Source organism: Petromyzon marinus, chromosome 13 (assembly GCF_048934315.1).
Source record: "Petromyzon marinus isolate PM22_M1 ecotype Great Lakes invasive population chromosome 13, UKy_Petmar_22M1.pri1.0, whole genome shotgun sequence".
NCBI lineage: Eukaryota > Metazoa > Chordata > Hyperoartia > Petromyzontiformes > Petromyzontidae > Petromyzon > Petromyzon marinus.
In genome coordinates this window covers 2,285,045-2,303,112 of record NC_133679.1, presented here as the reverse complement: position 1 = coordinate 2,303,112, position 18,068 = coordinate 2,285,045, and the positions used below count along the sequence as shown (strand labels likewise).

The window sequence follows — 18,068 nt, the reverse complement described above, 5'->3', positions numbered from 1 at the left end:
GGGTTGGCGATGTCGGTGAGCGGCGGAGTACAGCGCAACAATGGATATTCTGCTGCGCTAGCCTCTGATGCCCATCACCTAGCCCAGCCGCCTATGATATCTGTCCTACGTATGGCGGTCACTCACGCGATACCAATTGGCTCACATTGGAATATGACTCTCGTTTTTGAGTGTGGATGTGGTGTGCGAGCGTGTGCGAGCGTGTCCGTGCGTGTGTGAATCTGGCCACCTGAGTGTAATATCCGTTCCGGGCCAACACCGGTGACAAACATCTGAAACGGTCCTGGGCATCCTCTAGGTCAACCCAGCCTTAAATGGGTACCTGGAAATGGTGTACAATCATCGGCACTGGGGAGATAAAAGCAGATAGGTGTGGTGCCGGCCATAAAGACAAAGTTCCCCCGTATAGCCTTAGCAGACTGTTGGGGCAAGTGCTGTTAGCGAGCACCTACAGTGAGGGAAAAAAGTATTTGATCCCCTGCTGATTTTGTACGTTTGCCCACTGACAAAGAAATGATCGGTCTATAATTTTAATGGTAGGTTTATTTGAACAGTGAGAGACAGAATAACAACAGAAAAATCCATAAAAAGCATGTCAAAAATGTTATAAATTGATTTGCATTTTAATGAGGGAAATAAGTATTTGACCCCCTCTCAATCAGAAAGATTTCTGGCTCCCAGGTGTCTTTTATACAGGTAACGAGCTGAGGTTAGGAGCACACTCTTAAAGGGAGTGCTCCTAATCTCAGCTTGTTACCTGTATAAAAGACACCTGCTAACGAGCTGAGATTAGGAGCACACTGTTAAAGGGAGTGCTCCTAATCTCAGCTTGTCACCTGTATAAAAGACACCAGGTAACGAGCTGAGATTAGGAGCACACTCTTAAAGGGAGTGCTCCTAATCTCAGCTTGTTACCTGTATAAAAGACACCTGCCCACAGAAGCAATCAGTTGGTGCGATTATTCGCAAATGGAAGAAACACAAAATAACTGTCAATCTCCCTTGGCCTGGGGCTCCATGCAAGATCTCACCTCGTGGAGTTGCAATGATCATGAGAACGGTGAGGAATCTGCCCAGAACTACACGGGAGGATCTTGTCAATGATCTCAAGGCAGCTGGGACCATAGTCACCAAGAAAACAATTGGTAACACACTATGCCATGAAGGACTGAAATCCTGCAGCACCCGCAAGGTCCCCCTGCTCAAGAAAGCACACATACATGCTCGTCTGAAGTTTGCCAATGAACATCTGAATGATTCAAAGGACAACTGGGTCAAAGTGTTGTGGTCAGATGAGACCAAAATGGAGCTCTTTGGCATCAACTCAACTCGCCGTGTTTGGAGGAGGAATGCTGCCTATGACCCAAAGAACACCATCCCCACCGTCAAACATGGAAGTGGAAACATTATGCTTTGGGGGTGTTTTTTTGTTAAGGGGACAGGACAACTTCACCGCATCAAAGGGAAGATGGACGGGGCCATGTACCGTCAAATCTTGGGTGAGAACCCCCTTCCCTCAGCCAGGGCATTGAAAATGGGTCGTGGATGGGTATTCCAGCATGACAATGACCCAAAAAAACACGGCCAAGGCAACAAAGGAGTGGCTCAAGAAGAAGCACATTAAGGTCCTGGAGTGGCCTAGCCAGTCTCCAGACCTTAATCCCATAGAAAATCTGTGGAGGGAGCTGAAGGTTCGAGTTGCCAAACGTCAGGCTCGAAACCTTAATGACTTGGAAAAGATCTGCAAAGAGGAGTGGGACAAAATCCCTCCTGAGATGTGTGCAAACCTGGTGGCCAACTACAAGAAACGTCTGACCTCTGTGATTGCCAACAAGGGTTTTGCCACCAAGTACTAAGTCATGTTTTGCAGAGGGGTCAAATACTTATTTCCCTCATTAGAATGCAAATCAATTTACAACATTTTTGACATGCGTTTTTCTGGATTTTGTTGTTGTTATTCTGTCTCTCACTGTTCAAATAAACCTACCATTAAAATTATAAACTGATCATTTCTTTGTCAGTGGGCAAACGTACAAAATCAGCAGGGGATCAAATACTTTTTCCCTCACTGTATGAAGGCTGCCACGGCACACGAGGGGGTGGGTGGTCAACACCACGCCCGGCCGCCTTTGTCTCCCGAGTGGCGATGTTTACACACCGCACCAGGTACTCATTTGAGGCTGAGTCGACTTAGCGGGAGGCCCAGGACCGGTTCAGATAATCGTCACTGAGTGTTGGCCGTGAGCAGGAATCGAACTCTGGTCGCCGGGTTCGTAGCGCAGTGCTCACCGCTACGCCACACCGGCCACACCACCACCACGAGTGCCACGTCGGCCTCAATAGGTGCATCTTAACGGCGTAGTCCGCGCGTGTTCCGCGTGCATGCGCGCACGTACCACTTGTATGGTGCCGGCTCGCGGAACGTGGTACCCGCGGCAGCCGTGGGAGCGCAGGCCGAGGACGCCCAGGTAGGGGGAGGGGGCCCCGTCGTGGGCCACCGAGAAGAAGGAGACGTGCACGGGCAGCACCGCGTGGCGCGGGCAGAACAAGCCGCTGGCGCCCAGCTCCGCCGTGAAACCCGCCACCGAGCCCAGCGCGGGCAGCCGCGCGTTCAGCACGCACTCCTGCGGCGGACACGGCCACCGTGAGACTCGGACAAAGATCAACGAGTCGCAGCGCCTATGAAGGCCGGTACCATGGCACACGAGGGGGTGGGTGGGTCGCCAGCACCACGCCCGGTCGCCTTTGTCTCCCCGGTGGCGATGTTAACACGTCGCACGAGGGTACTCACTTGGGGGTCAAGGAACATCACACGAGTCTCACAGAGTCTGAAAAGAGTCACAGCAAGTCATGCCGAGTCTCGCGGAACCTCGCACGAGAAGAGCCACCGATCCTCACCGATCCTCACTGATGCTCACCGAGACTCGCGCGTCGGCGTCGCTCGTCGAATCTCGCTCACCTCGAAGTTGCCGAGCAGGCAGCGTGGGCTGCTGCAGGGGGCGTGCGGCGCGAGGGGCTCCCGGCCGCTCTGCTCGTCCGCGGGCGCCACCACCTTGGGGCTGCGCGATAGACAGAGGGGCCCAAACGCACGACCCACGTCACCACCTTCGGTTCACCACGATGCGCCGCATCGAGCGAGCTCCCTCGCGTTCCGCAATTCTCTCTGCAAGCCGAGAGTCTTAAGCGGCGCTCGCCGCAGGGGAGCCGGCGGGGGTGCTGCAACGCCCGGGGGAGTGCTCTTCTCCCCTGCCGTGAGAGATCTCAAAGGAGGGACGGCCAGGTCTGTCCCGACGGCGCTCTCGCTGTCGTCCCACGAGCAGTCCGCTCGGACCTCCTCCTGTGTAGCTGCGACCCTTCGTGTCGGAGAACGGCCCACTGAAGCGGACATTACAGAGCTACCTCCCGAGATCCTTTCAAGTCACCTGGGTCCACGCAGTAGAGGGCACCACCTTGCCAACTAACCTGCCACATGATAGTGTCTGTCGCATCAGCCAAACTGATGTTTCAATCGTCAGAGCTGGAATTGGTCAAAATTAAGTGCGTAAATAAATTTAACGTGACGATTTGTCTTGTGCGCTCATAGGTGACCAGGCAGGGGCCATCAATTCACTGCACCTCAGAACCAGGTTCAACCGCGGGTGGCTGCCCGGTTTCGAACCCGGGGTCGCAACGTCGCCAGCTCGGCGCTCGGACCTCCGGCACTCACCTCTGCACGTGCCCGTTCTTGTGCAGCAGCGAAGCGTCCAGGTCGAAACGCCCGGAGGTCCCTTTCCTGAAGGGCACCTGCCGAGCAACGCGGCGCACAGACAGAGCACAGGCTTTAGAAGCAGCCGGGCCCAGCAGGGCCACGTGGAATCTCCTCGGCTAAGTCGACAACAGTCTACGGCACAAGGGTGGACTCGCATCAGGATCACCGAACGTGACCGCTACTCCTGACGCGGTTACCTGGCTTGGCCACCCGAGCGTGAAATTGTAGTTGCTGCTCTGCGTCCACGTCAGCCACAGGAAAGGAGAAGACTGTACGTGTGCACCGAAGCGAACGCAAGAGAGACGTCGCCGAGGGGGTGTGTAAAATTAACCGGCCGTTATGATCACTCGGCTAAAATTGGGGACGTGGTGTGGCCCAATGCAAAGGGAGGCTCCAGCAGCGGCTAGATCCCCACGACCTTTCTACGGGAGCGTGATCAAGGTTTTCTGGTGGCCGACGCTCACGCAGTTGGTAACCCGCTGACGGTGTTTTAAATTCCTGTTCGGCCCTACGGTAAGGAAAGGCTTCCCCGAGCGTTCTGTAGGGGAGGAACGCTCGTAGCATTGAGGGAGAGAGCCAAGGAGCAAAGCCTCTCAAGTTCACGGGGATGCCGATGATCAGAATCTTTGTTTAGACTGCAGTAGGAGGAATCCAATGAGCTACGAAGCTCTTTTCTCACAGATGTCCAGCAGGGGTGGGCGGCCAGCGAGTTACGACAGTGAACGACACGCACGCACACAAAAAAAACCGATAGGAGTGCAAAATCGAGAAAGAGGCAAGCAATTCACGAAATAGAAAATAGAAATAACCAATACATTAAGTAATCGATTCAATAAATTAATTATACGAGTCCGGCTGAGGAGCGGCACGAGCGTGTGATCACAGCGCACGGCAGGCCTCTTTGCGAATCGCAGAGCGCGTTTGTGCGTGCGCGGCCTTACTGGGCTGGAGGCCGCCGGCAGGCCGGTGCGCGGGTGGAAGGCGACGGCGGCGGCGGGCAGCAGCGGCGGCTGCGCGCCGTTATCCAGCAGCCGGCGGCTCACGGGCCGCTGGGGCGGGGGGGTCACCACGGCCGCCTTCCGGCAGGGCTGCGCCTGCGCCGTCGGACGAGCGCCGACCGATCACGTGAGAAAACGTTCGGTCTGTAGCAAGAGGGGTTTCTCTTCTCTCCGCCGTTGTCCGCGTGCGTTGCTGCCAATCTCATCGACAGCAACGCACGAACGGCTGTGGCTCCGGAGCCGCGTGCGGCTTTCTTAGAGGACTGTTCAGCGAGGTCATTTATCAAGGAGGGCCGCCGTCTCGTATTCACGTGCACTGCGGCTCTCGAGACATCGAGTATCTTTTTTTTACCGAATTAAAAAAAAAAGTTCTCTTCTTGTTATTTTGGTCGTCGACCCCCGGACCAGTCAATATCCATCACCGCTGTGCCCAGCCGTTGTCAACTCTCGTGTTAATGTCGAGTGCGGCCTCGGTGCCAGGGCAGGGCTAGAGTTGACCACAAGGATGGGCGCAGCTGAGGCGGGGTGAACGGGTGGCACGCGCTCGCCATCGCGCCGAGTTAGCAGCCTGTGCCCCGCCAAGGCCTGGCTGACTACTGCAGTGATTTTCCTGGCGGCGAGATGTTAACTACCTCGCCTGGTATACAGGAGGCCGTGGGTTCCGATCCCGACCCCGACGCCTGCTGTATATTTGGAGTTTGCGTGTCTCTCTCTCTCTCATCATCACCACGGTGGCTAGGATATGTTAACTACCTCGCCTGGTATACAGGAGGCCGTGGGTTCGATCCCGACCCAGACGCCTACTGCTGTATATTTGGAGTTTGCGTGTCTCTCTCTCTCATCATCATCACCACGGTGGCTAGGATATGTTAACTACCTCGCCTGGTATACAGGAGGCCGTGGGTTCGATCCCGACCCAGACGCCTGCTGTAGATTTGGAGTTTGTGTGTCTCTCCCCGTGGTCCTCTGGTTTTTCCCTCCACGCTTAGAAACGAGGTGTGTTTAGATTATCTGGCTGCTGTAAATTTCCACATGATGATAAGCCACTTCGTTGAGCTATCATTTGTGGCCATAACTATACAGCTCAGTGGGCCTTACCTGGTGAAATAAAAATAGTTTAAATTTTGATTTAGAGCTTTCGTGACTGCAGGAATTCATATTCTTGGTTCTTTCGGTAAAGTCACGTAGAATGGAAACAATAAAATAATAAAAATATAAAACAATAAAATTATCACGACGTTTTGACTGCAACACAAGCAAACATCATCAGGTGTGAAAACCACAGCAAGAAAAAATTGAAAAACCGCCACTTTGTTCTTGCTGTGGTTTTCACACCTGATGTTGATTGCTTGTGTTGCAGTCGAAACGTCGTGAGAATTTTATTGTTTTATATTTTTATTATTTTATTGTTTCCCTTCTACGTGACTTTACCGAAAGAAGCAAGAATATAAAAATAGTTTCGTTTTTAAATGATAGTTTAGTTTGTGAAGCGAACGCGAGTTATGCGGGTGGCTTGGCATCACGGGGATGTTTGTGCCGTTGTCTGCTGGCCACTGCGCGTCACAAAGATGCGACCCATCACTTCTTCACTGCTTAGACGGATTTGTTCCCATTGAACACTCGCCTGATTAAATCACAAACTCCATTCCTTCATTTATTTGTCTCGCCACAATGATAATCAATATTTACGCAGAGAGACAGATGTATGAAGGAAGCGCATTGTCTGCGCGTATATACTTCGCTATTTGTAATCTCCACAATGACACCCGCGATTGCTTGGTGCTATGATTAAACGACGGTCCTTATGCAGACAGCCGACTGGACCGAGCATTTCTTTCCCAAGCCGCAGGCTCATCATTTTCAATCAAACAACAAACACAAGTTACCCTCCATCACCATGAGCGATGCCCCGGAACGAGTGCCCAACGTAGACGAGCTGGACTTTCAGCAGGAAGAGCGAGCGCCGCAATTTGGCGCGATGCAACGATTTGGCGTGATTAATGCGGCTGCAGAGTCGGACTCGAGATGCAACGCGAGCGTGAACACGCGTCGCGCACAACAAGTCCGCTTAACGAACGAGGACGTATGCCCGCGGGCACCTGGGTGAAACATTCTGAAGCGGTGAGCGAGAGCGAGTCGGGAGCGTTTCCTGCCGAACTGACCTCGATCACATTCGTCGACGAAGCTGCCTTGGACGTAAAGAACGCAAACGTGGCACCGTGTCGGGCAACAGCACCGCCTCCTCCAGAGCGCGCCCAGCACCGGACTGACACGGGGTCGCGCACTGAACTAAACCAAACATTCGACGCGCGCGCGTGCGCTGACAGTTGCGGGCACGGCCCCTTGAGGTGACCTCCCCTCGCTCGCACGCCCATCCCGCCCCCCCTCACCTGGCAAGACGCGCTCTGCCCGGCGGGGATGCCCGGCGACGAGGCCAAGTAGCACCCGGACGCGGCCGGCACCAGCGCGGGGATCGCCGTCGGCGCCGCGGGGGCAAGGGGGCCGCCGGGAGGCCGGGGGGAAGTCCTGACGCCGTCGAGCGGCAAGGGGCCCGGGCGGGCCACGCCGCACTTGGCCGGCGGGGACTGGCAGGGGTCCGCGGCCCTCGCCGCCTCCGCGGCGGCCGCGGCGGCCGCGGCCGCCGCGGCCTTAGGTCTGTGCGGCGATGGCGACGGCAGCAGCTTGCGCTTGACGCGCGCTTTGAGCGGCAGGGCGGCTCCGCGCGAGGACACGGGGGTTTCGCTCCCCCCTCGGCCCCCCGAAGCGCCGCCCGGTGCCGGCTCCTCGCCGTGCGGCGTCCACCGCTCCGGCTCGTCGCCCGCGAGCGCCGCCTCGATGGGCGTGAGCGGCGGCGTGAGCGGCGGCGTGCCGGCGCGAGCGTCGCCCGTGTTCTTCAGGTTCCTCCAGGAGGACGACGGGGGGGCGGCCGCGGCGGTGCCGTCGAGGGCCGCGCCAGGCCGGCACCGCTCGGGCGCCGGCGGGGACTCGGCCTTGCGGCGGAGGTCGCGGGCGGCGCCCAGGCGCACGGCGCGCAGCGACGTCTCCAGCTCGCACAGGTCGATCTGCTGCGCGATGCTCGAGATGATCTCGCGGCTCTGGTAGATGGAGCCGAGCGGGGAGCTCTCCTTCGCCTCCCGCGCCAACTCTGACGCCGGCTCGGCGGCGGCGGCGGTGGCCGCCGAGCCGGCGGCAGTCGTGGCGATCACAGAGTAGTTCTTGGACAGCGCGCTGCGCAGGCTGCCCGTAGTCCTCCTTTCCGCGGACGCTTCCGGTGGGCACCTGTAGGGCTGCCCGGCGGGCCTGGGCCAGCACGTGCGGTGAGGCGCGGCGTCTTCCGGGCACTCTCGCCGCCGGCAGCCGGCAGTCCTGGAGCAGTCGCACCGCTCGCACGCCGCGCCGTTGGAGCGTATGTACGTCAGCACCATCTTGCCCACCACCTTCTGCTGCTGCTCGGCCTCGGGAACGAACCGGTCGTACTCGGCGCGGCACGCGAGCTCCGACTCCGCGTCGCCCTCCTCCGCGCCGTCGAGGCGGAGCCGCGGCGCCGTCCCCCGGGGCTCCGCCGCCGCGCCGGGCTCCGGCGCGCCGGCGGAGGAGACGGCGGAGGAGGAGGAGACGGCGGCAGGGCGGAGGGGAGCGTGCACCCGGCACTGGACGGCCGGCGGGGAGGGCAGGCGCGGCAGGGCCGATACGGAGACGCGCAGCGTGCGCGTGCAGGCCAGCGCCGGCACGGGGAACACGTGCTCCTCCGGGGACTCGGCAAAGTCCTGCTCCGTGGCCTCGCCCGGCGCGCACACCCTGGCAACACGACGGGCGCGTGGGCAGGGTTCAGCCATGGCGCAGCAGGGCGACGACGACGACGCTTCTGCCGCTGCTAGGGACAAGGGCTACACCTCACAGGATGGGCTGTTTAAACGTACAGATTTGTCTTTGGTGGACAAAAGACAAATAGGGGCTGCACTTGTGTTAAGCGAGAGGATGAGTTAGGGGTGAGCGGGTGTGTGGGTGTGCGGGGTGGGATTATGGGCGAGTGGGTGTTTAGGTAGGCGTACGAATGGGTTACTCATAATACGGGTTTTTGAGTTAGATTACAGAAATATATAAATGTGTCATTAAACCCGCCACCACCCGACACAGCCAATTTGTAAGGTGTCACTAAACAGAACATGCCAATTCGTTACTAGTACACAGCACATCGGTGTGTTGGAAAGTCAAGCCACAACATTTACAATCTGAGTACAATGTTTCGCCAGTAATTACAATTAGCTTCATCTGGCGAAACGTCGTACTCAGATTATAAATGTTGTGGCTTTGCTCTCCAACACACCGGTGTGCCGTACGAGTAACGAATTGGCGTGTTCTGTTTACGTAACAATCCTTACTAATTGACTGTGTTGGGTGGTGGCGGGTTTAACAACACATTTATACTTATGCAATCTAACCCAAAAAAAACTGTATTATGGATGATACTGGTGCGGATTAGCAGTTGGTGAGGGTTGGCATGCTGAGCGTGTTGGCGAGTGAACGGGCTGCTAAATAAGGTGGTTATAATGATTGAGCGGGCTGCTAAATAAGGGGGTTGTAATGATTGAGCGGACTGCTAAGCGAATGCTTCGGTGAGGGACTGAGTTGAAAAATCTAGCGAGCGAGCGAGTTGCCGCCAGGTCCTCACCGATAGAAGATGGAGTGGTTGAGCTTCCCGTGCGCGGCACTGAGCCAGGCGCTGAGCTGGGAGAAGTGGATGTAGGAGCGCACCGCCTGCAGGAGAGTCCCCTCCGACACGGCTCCTTCGCCCGACCTGGACACAACGCGCACGCACGCAGACCCCCACTCGTACGCCGCTGTCTGGTCGCGCACCTTGCTTGCAGGAGGTGGCGGCAGTCGGCGCCTGCTTTGATTGTTGCTGCTAGCGGTGGCAGCCGGTGTCTGGTTAGCGACGGCTGGTGCCTGGCAACCGATGGTGGTGGTGGTGGTGTCTGGTTGCTGCGAGCGGTCGGTTGCTGGAGTCTGGTTACTCGTGGTGGAGGTGGTGCTGTTGGCTAATGGCATAACAACAGCAAGGGGCACCAGCTGGTGCATTTGCCAGTCATCTCAGTCGGTCAACCCATGGCACCCGGATCTGTCCCTCGACCTCCTGTCAGCGAGCATTCGACACTTCACGTGGCCTCAAAGTGCACCTGGCCTGGCGCACGCGCCGTGGTGACGTCACCGTCACTTAGTGGCAAATGGCGGCTATTGGTTGGCAAATGCCGGGCGACTGCTGCTGGTGTTAGCTGGGGACTTGCTTGCCGGAGCGACGGAACGAGGTGGTGGTGGGGGGGGGGGGATGGCAGGGGGGGAGCTCACTCACCTGCGTGGAGCCAGGTGCAGGGCCCAGCGCTCGAGCAGCAGCGACCCGCGACCGCAGGGGCCCCCCTCGGCGTCGCCGGCGTCGGAGCCGCAGGTCGCACCGCGGCGCTCGCCGCCCGCGCAGCAGCCGGCGCGCAGGCCCACCTCCACCATGACGGGAACGGCGTTCCTCCACAGGAGCAGCACCCGCGCGCGGGTCAGCTGGTACAGCCGGCACTGCGCGCGGGCACGGAAGGGGCGCGGGGGCGCGGAGGCGTCTCAGCGACGGAGGAGCGCGCAAAGACGCGCCGCGGATAACGTTCACGTTCAGAAGCGCGCCGAGGGGACGGAAGAGGGGAGCACGTGGGTTAGAGAGCTTAGGCGGGATCACGGCATCTTTCTGAGCACCGAGGAAGGTAAAGCGTGCTGTGGGTAGAGGACGCAGGGAGGAATAAATAACTGTACACGAGAGTGCAAATTAGTTTTTTTCAAATTTCAATCCTCTCCTCGCCCACGCGCACCCCACGCTCACCCCACGCTCACCCCACGCTCACCTGTTCGCTGCCGAGGTTGCACACGTGCGTGCCGTGGCGGCCGGCCGCGCGCTGGGGGCAGTGCGGGCCCTCCGCGCGGCCCTTCACGGAGGCCTCCGGAGTGCGGCCCTCGGTGACGAGCTGCGTCAGCGCCACCAGCAGCTCCTCGGGCTCCCACTCGCCGCCCTCCGGCGGGGCGTCTGCACGGCACGGAGCGGCACCGAAGTGTCAGCGTGGCACGCGCGCCGGCGCACTCGCTCGGCAGACCCACGGCAATCTCCGCCAAGGCGCAGCGGGCGACGTTCGCACGCGTGGGAATCAAACTCGGATCGCCGAGCTCATAGCGCAGTGCGCTCACCGCAAACGCGGATAAGCACGCACGTAGCCGCGCGCGATTGTGGCACTTGTACGTTACGCACGAGTAGGCACGCTCTACGTAAACGCGCCCTTTGCGGGCACACACACACAGACACTTAGGCGGATCTCGTGCATGCGTGTAGATAAAAAAAACAACAAAACCAAGATCCTCCGTGTAGCTTTTAACAAACTGCTGGAGCATGTTCTGCCAGAAAGCATCGACGAAGGGCGGAAACGTCTCACGAAGGGGGTGGTGTGGCCAGCAGCACGCTCTGCCGCCTCTCTCTCCCTAACGCCGATGTTTGTGCCCCGCACCCAGTACGCCTTCAGGGCCAAGTCGACGAGCACAACGAGGTGGGGTTTGGATATTCCTCACCGGCGTTGGCTACGGGCGAGAATCGAACTCGGCTCGCCGGCTATGTAGCGCCGGCGCGCTCGCCGCCACACCGCACGCGGCAGATACGCGCATGCCTACGCACGCATGCGGCTGTACACAGACGGTGGGAACGGGCTCCACGGCCGCGATGCCCATGGGTTATGCATGAGCTGGCGGCGCATTGTGAGACGGAGCCGACCCGGCTGCCTCGCCCCGCGGTGGTCACGGCACAGAACGACCCCCCCCCACCTCCCCGCGGCTTGGCGGTGAGCGGGTCTGCCCTCGCTTGCCGGGGTGGCTGCTGGCTTCCCCAGCAGGCTGCTAGCCCGGTTCCTCTGCCCGGTCATCAATTAATCCCCCGGGGTGGGAGAGCCCCACGGTTTACCTGCGTCAACTAAAACCTCAAATGGTTGAATCCGATCGTTGAACCCCCCTCCCCTCCCCTCCCACCCCAAAACCGGACCCAAATGGTTGAGCCCTCCACAGTTGAATTCGCAGAAGTGAACTCCCGCGGTCGAATCCAATCACTGAACCCCCACAACAGAACCCGATGGTTGAACCCTCATTACTGAATCTTAACGACACAATCTCCCCGCGGGGTTGAACCCGCTCCGCCCCCCCACCCCCATAATTGAACCCCAGAGTAAACGTATCATCCTCTACAACTGAACCGCATGATTGGACCCCACGGTTTTAATCCCCGGGGTTGAATCCCATGGTTCAAACGCCGCAGTCTAACCCCTATAATTGCAACCGGTGAAACCCGACGTGGCCGATACTCCCGGAATGGCGAATAAACAACAGCTTGGGGACAGTGCCACAGGGCGAACTTAGGGGGGAACAAACGGTAGATTTCAGCCCTCGCGATGAACGTCACCGTGGGCGACGGTTCGAGTGGATGGACACATTTGGCGGGCGCAACGACTCGGATAAAACTCCGCGGTCCATCACCGACCCAACGCGTGCGCCGACTAGTGGCCAAGATGCGTGCACAAGTGAGTAACAATTCCAGGTGCAGTTATAGCGTAAAGCCAACTCTATTTTTGTGTTCATCGCTTTAAAAAAATAAAAATCGCACGCTCAGTTTTCTTCCGGGGAGTCGAAGCCACCACGTTGTCTGGACGGTAATGCTGACCCCCCTTCGGTACAGTGTCCAACACACGCACTCTCTCTCTCTCGCACGGAGGGGGATGCACTGCTCTTGGAGAGAGTTCTCAATTAATTCTTCATCCCATCACAGGACGCTGCGAACGTAAACCGGGACAACGTTGGAGAGGAACGCTCCCACGGCTGGGCTGCCGGTGGCAGCGAGACGGCGATGGAAATTAGACATTGCTATGGCCAGGTGCAGGTCTCTCCGTACAAGCATTACCGTGTCTTATCACAAAACGGTATGGATTTTATCCAACCCAGATAAAACTATTGGGATTTGAACAACCTTCCAACTGTTGATTCAAACGCTCGAACCAAGCCACTGGCGGAGCCAGTGGGGGGGGGGAGGGGGGGTGGCACGTGCCCCCCCAATGATCCGATCGAAATCCCTAATTTCGATCGGATCATTGCGGTTTATTAGTAATAAATCAGCATTTTGCGACCCCTACTGCCACTGTGTAGCATATTACTACGTGCCAGGGACTCTATGAGATGATAGGACAATAGTCTGAGTCCATAATTGGCAATAAGTAACGGCAAAACAGTTCTAAGTGACTCAGAATTATGCGCAGTTGCGTATACAGTACACGACTTCCCTGAAGGCATCAACACCTTCAGCGAGCGCGATGTCGATCACACAACGCGGTTCGAATTCGACCCTCGATCGATGGCTGCACCATCGCCGCACACGCGTCAAATAAAAAGCAAGGGACAAGTCCTTACTTACTAACAACTCCTTACTTACTAACAACTCCTCTATCATTTGTCATTGCTGGAGGGGTTGCCCCCTCTACCTGAAAATCCTGGCTCCGCCATTGAACCAAGCCACTGACGTCAGTATCTAAGCTTTACGGTGCCATAGGAACATTTAACCGGCAAAATATTTGATTTCATATTACATGTTCCACAAAGCCCAGTTGTGTCCACAAAACAATGAGACCCTTGTATGCTTTCATTGTCTCTTCTTTAAAGAGGTTTAATGCCCCTTAATTCCCTTTGTCATCGCGTTGCAGTGATGACAGCCACCCAATGCAGAGTTGCTCTGCAACAAGTGTTCATAGGCACTGCTGATGCCATTATTGTGACGCGTAAGTTTATTGTTATTTACTGACAAACAATAATGAGACACGCAGGTCCCATCAAAATGCAGAGATGAGACGGTGGCCGTGAATATTGCTTATAAAGCAGAGTTCACACGTAAAAATGATGACAAGGTGTAACATTAATTAAATGTCATATATATAAACAGCGCTACATGGTGGGCAACAAAGGAGCATCGCAGCAAACTCCAACGTCTTACTGCACCATGCTCCCACATCTGTGTTGCCCCGCCTTCACCAAGCCGAACTGACAAGATTGGTACACCCAGCCTGGTACAAGCACCAAGAAGAAGACATCACTGCCACCTCCGATTATCACGGCCGGCTACGTGCGGTGCCAAAGAAGTCCAACGTACGTACAATCAGCGGAAAATCGTCAGCTGTTGCACGCGGCTGCCTGCCCGTCCGTCCGTCCGTCCGTGCGCGTGCCCGCTCGACAGTTTTAATTCGGCCACAAGGAACCGTGGCCTCAATGCCGTGCACCCAAACGCGTCGGCGACAAGCCGGCACTTGTAGAAATTCCGAACCTGCCCGCCGCCGCACGTGACGGTATTTTCGGTGAAGTTGCCCGAGCCAAAAAAAGCAAAAGCGAAGGGAGCGCACGTTTGCACACGACCTTTTTCGAGGCTTCGCGTTCAGACGCACGTTTCCGCCTTATTCTTCCGGAGTATTTTTAGTTCCCCTCCACGATGGCATTCTAAATATTGCGGAACAGACATTCCTCCCGTGCACACACCAAAACAATACCTGCCCGTAACGCAAAAGGCAGGTGAAGACATGCCTAGTACACGCGTCGTCGTCGCCTAGACGTCACGACAACGGCACGTGCAGGGGGATCGTGGTGGCGACTGGCTCAGTCTGGCCGGCTGCACGCACCACAAGGGTTGACATTTACACCTAAATCCGTCACCGCACGTGATCTCTAGCGCGACTCGCTCGCGCGCACGCACGGCGGAGGACCGGGTTATCCCAGTAGTCGGCACGCTCCCCGGTTATTGCAATACGTTCAAGGAAGTGTACTCACGCAAGCCGAGATGGCTGATAATTCCATTGTCATCAATTAGTCCTCATCATTAACAGCGGCACCTCAACTACCATTCACACGTGGCAACGACATCAAAGCCACCAATATAATCACCAACCACAGAACCTCTGTGTGTTGTTGAAGGAGGACAATATGTAAAAACGTTGCCCAATCAACACGTTTTCTTTTTAAAGGAGCATTACTGATTAATTTGTCGAGATGTTTTATATTATTTGTGACAGTGCACCACTGCACAACGAATTATCACAAAATGTCCTTCCCCCCCCATCTCCAATGTTGTCCTTCCCCCGCACCTCCAATGAGCAGGTTTGGCTACGTAGGGCACGAAATAAGTTCAACGTGCCAAATAATAAGCAAAAAAAACTAGGCACCGATGCATCTATATGGGAAAGTCTAACCTTAGCAGTTACGTGGTTGATAAAAAAAAATCAGACAGATGCTGAACGCACAGCCAATATGAGAAATGCTAAATCAAGCCTGATTTATCACCTGCCTGCGTGACTTGGCTTGAATTCTAAGCGGGTACGCCACCGTGCGGGCTCCACACTCGATCACACAGCAGCGCTCAAGCAACAGGGAGGGAGGGGAGTGAGGGCAGCAGAGCTCTGGAGGTAGACGAGAGGATGACTGGAATCAGGGAAGTGAATTAAGCGCCTGGGGTATTGTGCACGGTTGTGTCTTTGCATCTGTCCTCGTGCAGTGTCAAGAAGCAGGTTTGTTGCATCTTTAATTAAGAACAACCAGGTGATGCTATCGGACGAAGGCAGCGCACATAGGTGAAGTAGCCTGTACTGGTCTTGTATCCTTCTTTCACACTCCCCAGGTGTCACGCAGCAACGTGGTTGTTGCGTCGCGCGTGTCATCCCCCACCTCGCGTGCGAGACACAGACGCGCGCACACACACACACACATCTGTTGGACAGGTGTGTACGTGCGCGCGTGTGTGTGGGGTGTAATCTGGGGAGCGGTAGTGTAGCGGTTAGCGCATTGCCCTATGAACCCGGCGACCCGAGTTCGATTCCCGCTCACGGCCAACACCAGTCACGGTTATCTGAACCGGTCTTGGCCATCCCCTAGATCGACTCAGCCTCAAATGAGTACCTGGTGCGGTGTGTAAACGTCACCACTGGAAAGACAATTGCGGTCGTGCGTTGTGCTGGCCACCTTCATAGGTGCTCGCTAACAGCACTTGCCCCAACAGGTTATAGGGGGGTTTTTGTCTGGTAATCTCCACCTTCCTTTGTCAATCCATTGCTGGATGAAAGCCTCCCAAATGCCGCATCGGTCACAAGCGTCGTTTTTTTGACCACACCTTGCCACGCTGAGCAGTGCGGGTCGGTAAACTGGAAGGCCCAGGAGGTGTTTGGATGTCACCCGCCCCCGACGCTAGCCGTGGCCAGATAAGGTTCGCGGCGCCTATATTATGGGGTGAGGACAAGATAAAAAAAACACACGTTTCTAACAGGTTGTTCTTGAAAGAGTTGGATTTCTCTACGAAAGCGAGGTTTCCTCCCACACCATTCTAAAACAAACACCCAGAAAGGAAGCGACAAAATATCCCTTAACTGGCCTCTCAAGGTAAGAGTCGGAGGCTCTCCAGAGCGAAGGTTTCATCAGCCCATCTTATTTATCAGTTTGTAAATCCAACGCAGAAGCAAAACGATGTATGGTGAAATATATACCAGTCCGTGAAATGGAACTTGTCAATTCCGCCCACTTGCTCATCTGATCGCGAGATCTTTCTCTGCGACTGACACAATGACAGAAGACTGTACTCCCGTCACAGGGTGTCACAACACTCTTGGATATTCAAAACGCTACTGACGATTTCCAACGAATCACGCTGAATTTGCGCGTACTGCATTTAACAATAAAGTAATAATTTACAGCCAAATGAAAATGCACTGTCGGACAAAGGCCTCCCCCCTAAGCCGGCCCACGTCGTGTTGGTTTGGGGGTCGTTTGACCATACTTCACCACTCTTGTTAGTGCGGGTTAGTGGAAGGTGGACCCAGCACCGGTTTAGATATTACTCGTCACGTAAGTACGTATATACATTGAACTTCTTTTGTACTATACGTAGCCAACCGTGCTAATCGGAGGTGCGGGAAAGTCACGGAAGTTAGCTGTGGTTGAGAATTGAACTCAGGTCACCAGGTTGATAGGGACGTGCGCTAACCACCGCTCCACCCGCTTACTCCGCTTGTGTAGTAATATGTAGACATCGCATTCTGCTCACGAATGAGGAATTGGGACTGTTAATTTAGCTGTGCTTGTAAAAAGCAGCGCATTGGTAAACCATGACAAAACAGATTTAATTAAATGTCCAAGTTGCGCTCCTGGCTCCAGGGCATAATGGAACGAATTACTCGGCTCATTCAACAACCCCCCACCAACCGCGCAGACACACACACAGGGTACGCTCCTAAACACTCCGCAGGTTACGCGACAGGTCTTTGTCTCCTCTCCTTCAAGGTGTCTGCCAGACGGCACCCTCCGACGATGTGGTTCACTCGCTGCCCAAGCTGCCCAGTGTACGCGGTGTCTAAACAGTGCCGTGCCTCTGCCCGAAGTGATGCGAGGGGGCGTGCTGGTACTGGATCCTCCGAGCCACGCGGCAAAGCGTGGTGGCTACACGCAGATCACTGGATGGATCAGCCATCGGTTCCCGACGACTCCTCCGATGCACGCTTGAATGCGGATGATGGGATGAATCGGACGCTCAAAACCTTTTAGCCGCATTTTCTCGAGAGAGAGAGAGAGAGCGAAACAGAGGCTGATTGCGTGGAGAATCGGAGTTTGCTGGGATGGGTTATGCGGCGCCGTTTGTACAAACTCTGCGGTCAAATCACCCAGGATGCGCCGGTTCTCATCAGATCTCAGGAGATAAGCAGGATTATGATCCCAGATAGTGCTTGGATGGGTGAGCGCCATGCACTACATATAAATGGTGGGGCTATGTATGCACGTATGTACGTTGAACTTCTTTCGCACCGTACGTAGACACCCGTTGCTCATTGGAGGTGGGCAGAAGAGTGTAGTGTGACAGAGTGCATCGTTGTACTGTATACTCTGCGATCTCACGTCTGCGCTCCCCGCCTTCGCAAACCCGCGCTGACCATCACGGCGAAGCACGGCCAAACGACCTCACGCGACGCGCGCGCACGGAACGGAGAGCTCCTCATCCAGCAGCGGACTCACAAAGGCCTGTAGTCACAAACTGAAGCGCTCGGTCCGCACAGGCGATGACTGTACCCGGCGCTCTGCTCGGTTGGGGCCACTCGCCGCCGCACAGCCTCGGACCCTTCTCCCCGCGGGGAAACCAACGCGCACAGATGAATGAAGGAATAAACGACCAAAGGGGCGAATTAATGAGCACGCAACGAACAAAGCGAGGGCTGAAACCGTGACCTGCGCGCCAAAGCAGGCGA

At 56.1% G+C, this 18,068-nt stretch overlaps 1 protein-coding gene across 1 annotated transcript in view; it reads right to left on the bottom strand.

Moving 5' to 3' along the window:
• Positions 1-18,068, bottom strand: part of ATOSA (atos homolog A) — an 85,174-nt gene that overhangs the window by 8,380 nt on the left and 58,726 nt on the right. The window contains exons 2-9 of the mRNA XM_032953881.2: positions 10,629-10,807; positions 10,097-10,311; positions 9,419-9,544; positions 7,137-8,544; positions 4,690-4,842; positions 3,707-3,783; positions 2,960-3,059; positions 2,397-2,624 (exon numbers count right to left, since the gene is read on the bottom strand). Of these exons, the coding sequence (XP_032809772.1) occupies positions 2,397-2,624; positions 2,960-3,059; positions 3,707-3,783; positions 4,690-4,842; positions 7,137-8,544; positions 9,419-9,544; positions 10,097-10,311; positions 10,629-10,807 (2,486 nt within the window). The remainder of the gene's footprint in view (positions 1-2,396; positions 2,625-2,959; positions 3,060-3,706; positions 3,784-4,689; positions 4,843-7,136; positions 8,545-9,418; positions 9,545-10,096; positions 10,312-10,628; positions 10,808-18,068) is intronic.